Below are 12,375 nucleotides of genomic sequence, written 5' to 3' on the forward strand. Positions count from 1 at the left end.
GAGGATGTGCCTCCAACATGAACTTCTTTGTACCGCTGAAAGGGAAGAGCATAAGAGTTGCCAAGAAAAGAAAAGGATGGGCTACCTACAAGAGGGCGAAGGCAAGGAAGGGGATATTTTTGTGCAAGGGGAGGTGCAAATTGCGAAGTAAGGGGGAAGGGGATGGCACTACAAGAAGGAAGAAGCGAGGGAGATGAAAGGAGATTGCCCTGCAACCGGAGGGCTGTTGGGAGGCTAGATGGCGAGGCGGGGGGAAGAGATGGCGCAAGAAGGGATAGATGGCACGGCAAGGGGAAGAGATGGCGCAAGAAGGAGTAGATGGTGAGGCAAGGAGGGGAAGAGATGGCGCCGCAATGGTAGATGGCAAGCCAGGGAGAGGGAGCAAGAAGGGGTAGATGGCGAGGCAAGAAGGGGAAGAGATGGCGCAAGAGGGGTAGATGGCAAGGTAGGGGGTAGATGGAGCAAGCAACGAGGAGGATAGGTGGCGAGGTAGGGGAAGAGATGGAGCAGGAGGGGGTAGATGGTGAGGTAGGGGTAGATAGTGAAGAGACATTGTAGCTAGCTAGGAACGGAATGGAAATATGGAAAGCATAATGAAAGGCAAAATGGAAAGGAAGGAAAGTACAAGTGCAAGGCAATAACCAGAATACTCACAATGTATTGATAGCTTGATGTTGACTGATATCTTAAGACTCAAGACAAGTACAACACTATATAGTGTATGACACTAGACTCTAGAAGGCCATAGTGTATATGGGATAGCTCCCAATATGACACGTGGCATGTCTAGGACTCACTAGAATATAAAACACCCCCTAGACACCTAGTACACTCATTTTTGACTCACTTTGGCTTCATATTCCAACACCCTCCCATGAAGGCAAGGTGAGAGACTACTAGAATGGAACCAAGAACAGAACATGACAATGACGGTCTAAGGTGAGGGACTATTGGAATGGAACCAAGAATAGAACATGACAATTACGGTCATCAAACTATGCACCCTATGTAACTCAGAGGCTAAAGTCTGAGCGTGTTCAGAGGCTGATCCAAGCACTCTCATGGCTTGAGACTCAACATGCTCAGAGGCTCACGTTATAGCATAGCTACATGACCAGCTCATAGGTCTAGGAATACACCAACATCCTGGAACTCGGCCAGGCCTGATAACGAGACCTATCAAAGCCAATACATGGCTCCCACAATACATCCCTCTTTCAACCTATCAAAGCCAATACATGGCTCCCACAGTACATCCCTCCTTGGCTTCATAACAAGAACATGTTAGGAAGCCACACACCAAGATAGGAAAACCAATACATCTTTTTAGGAGGACTGTCCAAGGCAAAGGACCTTTAGACTCAATGAAAACCAAACACACAATACATATCATTTTAGGGGGACTACCCAGGGCAGAGGACCCCAAAATACATCAAGCGTGTAGTAATAAATAAAAATCTCTTTGTGAAAGAGATGTCCTCCAAGTAGCTAATGCACATGTGTGCACATCCTTGTGAGTCAATGAAGCCCTAGGCAGGAATGCCCTAAAATATGTCGGTGAAGTCCATGGGTAGCTACATGGAGCAATTACATGATGACTCTCAAAATGCAGGAAGGAGAATCACCAATGTTGAAGTAGAAGCCTCAGGTACCACGACCAATCGTGAAGTCAATCAATGCGAAGTACCTCAAGCACCGATCGAATAAGCAATGTTGAAGAAGTTACTTGTTGATGTAGAGTGGTTTACATCAAGCTCAATGTAATGCACTAATCAGAGAGATCACTGTAGTGGAGTGTGTCGGAGTAGTATTGGAGAACTCGCATTTAGCTCGAGAAGTCTTCACCAAAGTGTGGAGTAGTCACGTGAAGGAGTCACCGCAATGTAATGTCAAGAGCTCACAGCTGCGTGGGCAATAGAGCTACGTGGAGCAAAATGGCGAGCACCAACTTGCGGGCAGCAACTCCAAGAGAATGTCGCGCAGAAGGAGCAAATGGCGGGCTCGAGCAAAGGTCAACGATGAAGAGGATGGACAACTCCAAATGGTTTGATTGGAGCTCTCGGCTAGGCCACTGGCCCGAGGATAATATGAAGTGGATGTTTTGTGAATGATCTGCAATTGTTTAACTAGGTCGTTAATGATGTCATTCAAAAAGTGGGTTCTCGATCACTGATCAATTACTAGAGATGATCTGATTAATAAAAATGTCGCCACCACGATGTCCTCACTGCCTTGGCCTCGACCCACTTGGTACCATAGCCTATGGCAATTAGAGCATACTTGTTTCCCCGTCTTGTGGGTAGAGAGATGTGTCTGACAAAATCGAAACCCATCTATAAAAGGGTGGCACAGGGCTGAACGGCTTAAGGAGAAGGTATTCACGTCTCGTAGGCTTGGGTCCCAGCTCGTTGACATGGGTCATGTCAACGCACATGAACGTAGCAATAACTCTGGCCACCAGAACCCAACATGCATTATCTTCCTCCAGTGGCTTTCGGGGCCATATGACCTCCTCCCATGCTAGCGTGAGCGCTTCAAGAATGGACTGTGTTTCATGCGGAAGCACGCACCGTCTCAAGGTGTGGTCCTTTTCCAGCTTATACACCTGTCCATCCATCAATTTGAAAGGGGTTACTGGAATGATCAGTTTCCTCTTCTCTGTTGGGGCCATACCTTTAGGAAACTCACCTGTGGACAACAGAGAAGCTGTGGTGGCATACCATGGTGGAAAGCAATCTACTACGAACAAGCATTCATCCATTGGTATATTGACCTGGAAAAGTCCAAGATCTGGCAATTCATCCTCATGGTGCTTCTCCCGAAGATATCCGTGACAAATGACCTATAGGTTGATGCAGTCTTCTGGGGGTAGATTGAGTAGATGGATTCTTCTCTTTCAAGAATTTGACTTCAACATTGTGGTGAGGACCAGGCTGGGTTTATCAATAAATACTTGAGGGCTTGATCATTAGTAATGATAATGAACTTACTGCCCAAGAGGTAATGTCAGTACTTTGTCATGGCATATACTATGCCTAAACCCTCCCGTTCCGTGGTACTGTAGTTTCATTCCGTTCCGTTCAATTGTCTGCTGGCAAAGCACACACGCAAGTCAAGTTTGTCATCCTTGTCAAGCTGGGCCAATATTGCACCAATGGCCAGTCCACTTGCATCCACATGTACAGGAAAAATGACGTCCCAGTTGGGTTGTCGTAGAATAGGTGCTTTCATGAGACACTCCTTGAGTGTCGAACGCTAGTTGTTGAGGTGTGGATCAAACAAAGGATTGTTCTTGGCGGAGTTCTGTCAATGCCACCACGATGTTAGAATAAAACTGGATAAACCTTTTGTAGTAACCCATATGCCCCAAAAAGGACTTCACTTCTCTGGGTGTGCAAGGGATGGGGCAAGGTGAATATCACTTTCATCTTAGCTAGATCTGTAGTCATTCCTTCAGCTGAGACAATATGGCCAAGGAGAAACCCTCGAAGTGCTAGAACGAAGCACTTGTCATGATTGAAGCACAAACGGACTTCTCTACACTTGTCAAAAACCCATCTCAACTTATGAAAATGATCAGTTTGGACAGCAAGATCCAGGTGAGAGGCATTCTTACCGTTGAAAGAAGAGAAACCGTCTAAAAATACCTCCAAAAACTTCTCAATATTCTCTTGGAAAAGTTTGGTGACAAGGCCGTCAAATGTAGCCGGTGCATTACATAGACCAAATGGCATCATTCTGTAAGCATAGGTCCCCCATTGGGTGACAAAGGTGTCTTTGATTGATCCTGCTCTTGGACCCTGACTTGGTTGTAGCCGTTGTACCCATCCATGAAGGAGTATATAGCATGACCAGCCACTGTCTCTAACACCCTATCAGTGAAAGGGAGGGATTTCCCATCATTCTTCTCCTCAATTTTTCAAAAAAGGTTTGTGAGAAAATTCCCTATACATGCTAACATCTCCAACACTAGTAGGTGAACCCAAAGGAAATAAATAATTGTAAATGAGTACGAAAATATTTTCACAAGATTCACAGCTATGCTCTTCTTGGACTCTCATATGTGGTGGTTTCTGAGGCTTGTTTTCATAATTGCTGAATCGCGATGGATAGAGGTTGTTCCTAAATAGGTTGTGAAGGAGCTGAAGTTGGCTGTATTTCCTCCCCTTAATCACCCTCTATGATATTATGAAGCTCCAAGTATTACCTTTGTCTTTAACATGACACTTCCAATCAATAATCAGCTGCTTCGTATATGTCGGAAACCCCTTTTTGAGATTATTCATGAAGGAGCAAATGGAGAAAGGTTGTGAATACAAGTGAACAAGAAGTGGTCACACAAAAACTCCAATAGAATGTTCAATGAAAAATGCAAGTACTTGGTATATATAATACCCGAGTACTACACACCAAAATACACTAAGTCCTAGTCTATCCTACACCACTATATCATTTAAATCCCCCATCAATGATATGGCTGAAGTACTCTGGAATGATCTTAGAAGTACTTGTTGTACATAAAGTACCATGGTTGCACAACTTCATCCATGTGTGGATATAGGAAGCTCTTGCATGACTTGCATCATGCCCACGATGGTGAGGCAACCTCTCTCCTTTGTGATAGCCAGAGTTGCATTGCCATTGACAACAATCCTGTCTTTCATGCTCGCATGAAACACATTGAAAATCATCATCACTACATACGGGATTGTATTTCAGATGGTTCATTGACCTTATCTATTGTTTCACTGAGGACAATGTGGCAGATATCTTCACCAAAATCCTGTCAGCACCTCTTTTCACACGTCATCAACATGGCTTGGGGATCAGAGACATTAAAACAATGTCAAGGGGGGTTGTAAAATGACATTGTTTCTTTTGTACTCCCAAAGGCTAACCACATGCATTCCATAGTGGCTGCATTTGCTGCTTTATACTCCGCTTCACTAGCCTAGTGGAGCATAAATCAATGAGACTTACAACTAGCTGCCTGTAAAGTGTGCCATTAAACTTTTCAGCCTCATCATGCTTAGTAAGTTTGAGTCCTTTTTCCAACGGAGTAGCCATAGGTTTGGAATATTCCATCTTGAATTTCTGCAAGAGACCTTTAGCATACTTTGTCTGTGACATGCATATTCCCTCTTGGGTCTTCCAAAACTCAATGCCAAGACAATAGTGCAATAACCCCTGATCTGTCATGTCAACTGTTTGACATAAAATGGACTGCATTGCTGCAATTTTCTGTGTATTACTCCCTATGAGTAGTATGTCATCCACATAAAGCACTAGAATGACCAAATCTGTGTTTTCTTGCAAAACTTAAAGATTTCGCAGAAGAGGTCTATGTGCAGCAATCCCAAGGATTTGTGGTAAAGGGACAACAGCACAAGGTGTGCAAGCTTACAAAAGCTTTATATGGGCTCAAACAAGCACCCCGTGCATGGTATCACAAGATGCATCATTTTCTTATGTCCCAAGGCTTTGTCAATACACATACAGAACAAAGGTCATTGATCTCAGAGATCAACTAGCAAGTGTTGATGAGGAAATAGATGACAAGAAATTAGTCTCTATCACTCTCAACAGCTTGGCTCCCTCTTATGGCACATTTGTTACCTCTTTGACTATTATGCTCAGGGCAGCCCCTCTCTCGTTTGATGAGCTAGTTGGGTTGTTGTTACAAGAAGAGGAGAGGACCTCCAATTTTGCCTATTCTTCTCATCAAGGTGAGCAAGTACTTGCCACCCAAGGAAAGGACAAATTTCAGGGAGGTCATTTTCAGAAAAAGAACGACCATGTATATCAGCCCAACAATGAGAGGAATGCAAGTACAAATCAAGGTTCTAAGGTGAAGAAGAATGTGCTCTGTGATTTTCTGACCTTCTTGAATCTTCTGCTCCTTGAGCTTATTGGTCAATGCAATGACCCTTGCCTCATTCTTGACATGACACATGTTTGCCAAATTTTCCCACGCATCCTTTGCATCTGTGCATGACTTAATGGTTGTCATAATGTGCCTCTTCACTGATGAGGCAATCAAGAACAAAGCCTGGGGCATTTCTATGATCAAACTTATTCTGCTCCTTCAAAAGTGTTGGAGATGGAGCAGCAATACAAGAAGTAGAAGTAGTGGCAGAAGTAGTAGAACCTGTGGCAGGAGTAGTAGAAGTGGTGATAGAGGATGAGCTAGTGCTAGATGCAATAGTCCTAATCTCATTACCACTCAAAATATCCCATAAGTTCTTGCCAACCAAAATGTTCTTGAGCATGAATGAGCACAAGGCATAGTTGGGTCCTTCCAACTGATCACCCTCGGTCATCATAATACCAAAGCTCTCATTCTGAGACATCCTGACTACAAAAACAACACTGACTGCAAGTACACCTGTAAAGAAGAATGCAACTGAATGGAAAATGCCTATGATTTCTATGTGCAATCACTGCACGTATGGCATCAACCACTGCAAAGTGGAACTGACTGCTCTGCAATCCACCAACAAAATGCGTCTTAAGTGCAAACGTGTGCATGTGGGCTCACCAAAAAATCTTGTACACCAAAGAAAAGTTGTATGCCAAAGAAACGTTGTACGCCAAAGAAACGCTATAGGCCAAAGAAAAGTTGTACACCAAAGAAACGTTGTACACCAAGAAAAGTTGTACACCAAAGAAAATTGTGGCCGTAGCAAAGTGCACCGGCTAGAGCAAAATCCACACAAATTGGCTGGAGCTGAGCGTCAACACCAGACCAGAGCAAGATGGAAGCAACACACTGACGGGAAGCAGAAGCAACACACTGACAGGAAGCAAGGCTAGAACGGGTGCTAGTGAGTGTGGCTCTGATACCACATCAAGGAGCAAATGGAGAAAGGTTTGTGAACAAAAGTAAACAAGAAGTGGTCACACAGAAACTCCAATAGAATTCTCAATGAAAATGGAGTACAAGTACTAGGATATATAGTACCCAAGTACTACACACCAAAATAGACTAAGTCCTAGAGTATCCTACACCACCATATCATTGTTATGTGTCTAACAATTCACCTTTTCCTAGTATGTCTCCATTTAAAGACCAGATGTCAGTTGAATGTTCTTGACAGTTTCATCAAATGGGAGAGCCAACAGTTGCATTCCATGCTGTGTAGCCTCCAGATTGATTCCATCTCAAATCAACGTGTTTCTTGTCAAATTCAGACCATAGCATAGTCATCTCAGCCCTCCATGTGGATTCTGCATGTGTATGAGAGACTCTAGCTATAATTTCTCGAAAGCAGCCTGCTGTTACACAGCCACCAATTGTGCTTTCAATGATGCAGTCGCTTTCTTTTTTCTTGCAAATAATTATGCAGAAAAACTGTTCTATTTCTAGAGGATACTCAAGAAATTGATTGGATGCTGTTGCTTTGCTACAAGTACTGGATTCTCTTTCTGCAATACTGGGATCTGTATTACATCAAATACATGACTGGCATTCCATATTTTTGTCTAAATGTGTGAAGATGGGCTTAACAAGCCCAAGTATGTGCACCTATGGGAGTCCTCCAGCTCAGTCTCGCAGAGCCCATCCCAAAACTCTTGGGGAAGGTGCTCATAGGGATCTCCACAGCACATCGTATGTTAGGCACGTTAGAACTATTGTTCCAAAGTCCACATATCCATTAGGGACTTTTTAGCCCTCCATACATTACACCATGAGTGATAGGATCCATGTTCCCATGGAAGGTGTAAACATAGATTTCTGCTATGTAATTGTAAGAGAATCTACAAGATGCAAACTATCCATCGTCATGTGAATTTAGGACTTTTCCCTGCCCTCTCAGCCCCCACCCCTTTATAAACATATTATGCACCTGGTTCTCTGAAAGCATGTCTTCCTACCTCAAATCAATGTCTGATCAAATCTTGTCATCCAAGAAATATATATAGATCTTGCAAAGTGCATCCAAATTTTGGTCAGTACCTGTCCATTTGCATGGAATTGGCTACCCCCTACCTCAAGTCACTGTCAACCCAGAAAGAGATAAAGATCTTTCACAGGATCCAAAATTCGGTCATTACAGGTCCATTGCCTCTACTGGTTATCCAAGCCACAAAATGCAATAATGATCACTTTTTGTTACACTTTCACCCCAACTCACTATATTGCAGTACACGTTGCACTATAATCCAACATAAAAGCAATCAAAGGCTCTTCAAAATGGGATTCTCCGAGATAAGACACCCAACCATGAGGTGAAGGCTGCATCATCCTCTCCAACTGAACTCCTTGAGGCCAAGCATCGTGCCCTCTGGCTACCAACAGACGTTTCTCCCACGTGCTATGAGGAATAAACAAAGACACAATCACCAAGCTTTTCCAAGCCTCACAGTGATCATAATCACCCTCCCAATGCATGAAGTTTCATGCTGTAGATGACTCAAGAACAAGTGAAAATATGCCCATGCCCACTAGTTCAATTTTCATAATAGGCATGCACAAATGTTGGCTCTTCAAGAGTTATTTGGTTATTCTTGAGTTTAATCGGTAAGACCTCTACTATATATTTTATGAACTATTATAACTTATACCTTTGAAACTTAAAATCAAGCGACACTAGAGTGCTTGAACGCTGTGACAAAACTGAGTGTGGAATTTGTATAGTGATCAAATTGTACGTCATAATTACTAAGCAATGACGACGAGTTTTCTTCATTAAAAGATGCAAATCTTAAAGTTACCTCTCCTATGTCCTTCACGTTCTATGGCCTCTTCCATTTTTATAGTTTCTCTCATGTTCTGTTCAGCCTATACATACATAAATCCATAACATCAAAACTGGGAATGCTTCAACCTAAATCTTTCCATTCTTCTTACTTACCATTGAAAACACATGTAAGCATGAACACTCAAATATTATTAGTACAAATTGAGGATTCTCATGCTTAAATCAAGAAATTAAGGACCAATAAAATGAAACGATAGTTCAACTAAACATTTAAATCTTATAGCTATTCATCAATGATCACAAAGAGAATCCAATCCAATACCTCAACCCCACCGTGTAGCCATGCTTCTGCCAATCTTCGCTCTTTCTCAAAAACAGGAGAATCATCAAGATAGCTTAACTACTTACAAAATAAAAGAACTCGTTAATTGTGCATAGAGATGCATTACATTGCATGACAATGAACAAAGTTTATCAAATTTGTTTTCATCAAGTCTTTGTAAGTGTGTGAAGTATGAAGACGATGTGATGTATAAATACTCTTATGATTGGAATCTTTCTGTTGGAATATGAAGCCAAAGTGAGTCAAAAATTAGTGTTCTAGGTATCTAGGGGGTGTTTTATAGTCTAGTGAGTCCTAGACATGCCAAGTGTCATATTGGGAGCTATCCCATATACACTATGGCTTTCTAGAGTCTAGTGTCACACTATATAGTGTTGTACTTGTCTTGAGTCTGAGTACAACAATCAACATCAAGCCTTATATCATCTGAGTATTTTGGTTATCATTGCCTAGCACTTGTTCTTTCCATTATGCTTTCCATATTTCCATTCCGTTCCTAGTTAGCTTGGCATTCTCCTACTGCCATGTCTCTTCATATGGTATCAGAGCCTCCCTTCCTACCTTCCCCTTCTTCTTGCTCTACCTAGAGGATGAGAGAAGCCTGCAAATGGAAGCTCCTCTCTCCTCCATGATTGAGCTCTCTTCCACTCCTTAGCCTCACCTTCGGAGCTGATCTACCTCGCCATCAACTACCCCTTCTTCAGCTCGAAATGCCTTGCCAACGGCCTCTTCTTTTACCTCGCCATCAGCCACCTTGAGCTCTTCTCCTCCTGAGAGCTTCAACGTTGCTGCCTAAGATCTGCTCCAGCTGAAGATGCCACCATCAAATAGGCCGTACAGCCCGCTGTAAGCAGGCCGTATAGTCCGTACGGACTGTACGGACTGTTTTCGTGCAGCCTGCCCATACAGTCTGCCCACTAGACTCGTACACCTGCAATCAGCTCTAACTCCACGCTCCACGCTGCTCCTGCTGCCCATGCAGCTCTAGCTCTTGCTGTCCACGCTGCCTCTGCCTTCTCTGTCCTCGCCAGCTCTTCTCTGTCTTGCAACAAACCCTCTTCTCTGCCCGTCACTTACTCCACATCCCGTCAAACAACAAGTGAAGCTGCTCCGAGCTTGATGTGAGCTCCAAACACTTCCCGACTTCTCCGATTACCGCCCCGATTGTCCTTGGTGCCCGAGCTCCTCTTTTGATCTCAATATGTATGCCCCAATAATAGAGGGGAACGTATAATTTTTTGGAAAGAACTTCTCTCTTGGGCTCATTTGTAGATTCATGGATAACTGGAGATCATATCAACATGTGGAATTGGCTTCAGATCAAAAGGAGAGAAGAGGAGGTATCCATTCACTAGAGAGAGGACTTCGGATGCCTTCCTTTTTCAACTCAATGGCAAAGGTGCTTGGATAAATGATGTCTTTCGCACTTTGCCACAATCACTCGATGATGCCTTTCACACTTTGCCACAATCACTCATGTTCTCATAGTCAAACAAGAGGTTGCATATGCCCATCCATGCAAGGATAAACATATTTTATGTGGATGATTGGGCACTAGACACAAGAGGTTTGATATGTATTGCACCGGATATCTCCACCTCAGATCATTGTCATGTAGTCATGGCTATCTCTGACCCTCATTTGAGACGCCAATATCTGCCAGTATCAGAATCCTAGATGCCTGATATGCAAAGGAGGGCGTTACAGAGGATGATTTATAGTTTTGGGTGTCTCACGTGCAAGGTGGAGCAGCATCTCTCCTTCTCATGTGACAAAACCCTCTCTGGTATTAGTGATTTTTATAACACTATCGCTAATGCAAGAAGAGTTGATATTCTCAGTTGGGAGATGGGCCTTAGATAGCAGCGCTCATCAGCAGCGCTTGCTAGATCAAAGAGTAGAGTATGCCTTTCATGCACATGAATCATTTTGGATACAGATGAGAGGCAATAATAATTTTATTAATCCATGTCTCTCAAATTTCATTACTCATTCTTACACTTTCTTCTGAATGAATGTTTAATATTCTTTCAATAGAATGTGAATGAATGACAATTAATATATTGCATTCTTGAAAGTTTTCTTAAAGTATATGTGTTGCTTTCAACAAAATGTGTATTGCAGTATGTTTCTATTGCATATGCAAATTAATATTTTTGGATTTTGTTTTTTTTGCAACTTCAAAAGCATGGTGTGTGGCAAGAGATCTTGATGCCGTTTTGCATAAGTTTTTATGCCTCCCTTTTGTCAACACATCCTGACATACTAGCTAGAGATGCTATATATAGGGTGTGGTAGCATGTTCCTACATTGGTTTAAAAAACATGACAGTTATGCTTGATGCACCTTTTACAAAACAAGAATTCAAGACTGCACTTCAAGGACAAGTGCCCAGGTAAGTGCCCAGGTTCAGATGGGTTGTCACCTTTCTTCTTTATTGCTTTTTGGGATATGATTGGGAATCATTTGACGTCAACCTTGGTACTATGGTACTATGCTTGACTCACTTGCAAAGGGCCTCATTCATCTCATACCTAAGGAAAGTTTGTAGAAATTTTATCTCCCAATGGAGGCCCATCACTCTCTTGGGAACTTGTTATAAGATTTTGGCCAAAGCCATCAGTTTGCATTTGCAGCCCCTTCTTCCAGACCTTATCCATAATACGCAAGCAGGCTGTGCATGGCAGAAGTATATTTGATAACATATTTTCCTTTTGGGAAGCTTCTCAGTGGGCTTATGCATAGTGGCCAAAGACTTGGCACTCTACTCCTTGAATTTGAGAAAGCTCGAGTAGAGTGGGGTTTTTTGGAGAGTACCCTTCTACGTTTTGGATTCTCAAATACATGGACTAGAGGGCTCTCCTCGTTGTACAAATCAAGCCACAGCCAAGTTTATTAAAGAAGTAAAGAGGAAGAGGTTTCAGATGTCAAGATGAGTCTGACAAGGATGCCCTCTTGCATCTTTTCTTTACTTATTTGTGGTGGCTGAAGCGATGAGCTTTTTTTGAGACTCAAGAAGATGTTGGGCTAAGATTCTCCCTAAGACAGCATGCAACTAGCCCTCCGAAGTCAAAACTTCCAAATTATCACAAGACAGCTTATTACTTAGGCCCTGATATGGTACTTTGTGCCCCACATGAGCAAGACGTCGTCCTATGAGAAGCCCATTAGGGGTTGTCCCGTAGACTCTTCGCCGTTGACATAACTAGTCAAAAAATATTACAAGCAAGACTCTGGTGCCCATAGTGACTAGAGATGCCCATAGGTATGCTAAGCAGCCCGACCTCTGCCAATGTTTGGGTCAGCCGACAATCGACATTGAAGCCTACA

General features: G+C 42.8%; 1 protein-coding gene across 8 annotated transcripts in view; it reads right to left on the reverse strand.

Moving 5' to 3' along the window:
* Positions 1-12,375, reverse strand: part of LOC147880225 (leucine-rich repeat-containing protein ODA7-like) — a 57,066-nt gene that overhangs the window by 5,971 nt on the left and 38,720 nt on the right. For 4 of the 8 annotated variants that reach the window (XM_087371157.1, XM_087371158.1, XM_087371156.1 and 1 more), the window contains one exon: positions 8,716-8,782. In XM_087371157.1, coding sequence (XP_087227283.1) covers positions 8,716-8,782 — 67 coding nt within the window. Of the gene's footprint in view, positions 1-7,941; positions 8,316-8,715; positions 8,783-9,024; positions 9,103-12,375 lie in introns of those variants that run through there. The other 4 variants (XR_015540589.1, XR_015540590.1, XM_087371160.1 and 1 more) reach the window with 4 other exon arrangements.

This window comes from Dipteris shenzhenensis, chromosome 32, assembly GCF_047967505.1.
Source record: "Dipteris shenzhenensis isolate YYH24624 ecotype China chromosome 32, Dip_SZ_1.0, whole genome shotgun sequence".
NCBI classification, from domain to species: Eukaryota; Viridiplantae; Streptophyta; class Polypodiopsida; order Gleicheniales; family Dipteridaceae; genus Dipteris; species Dipteris shenzhenensis.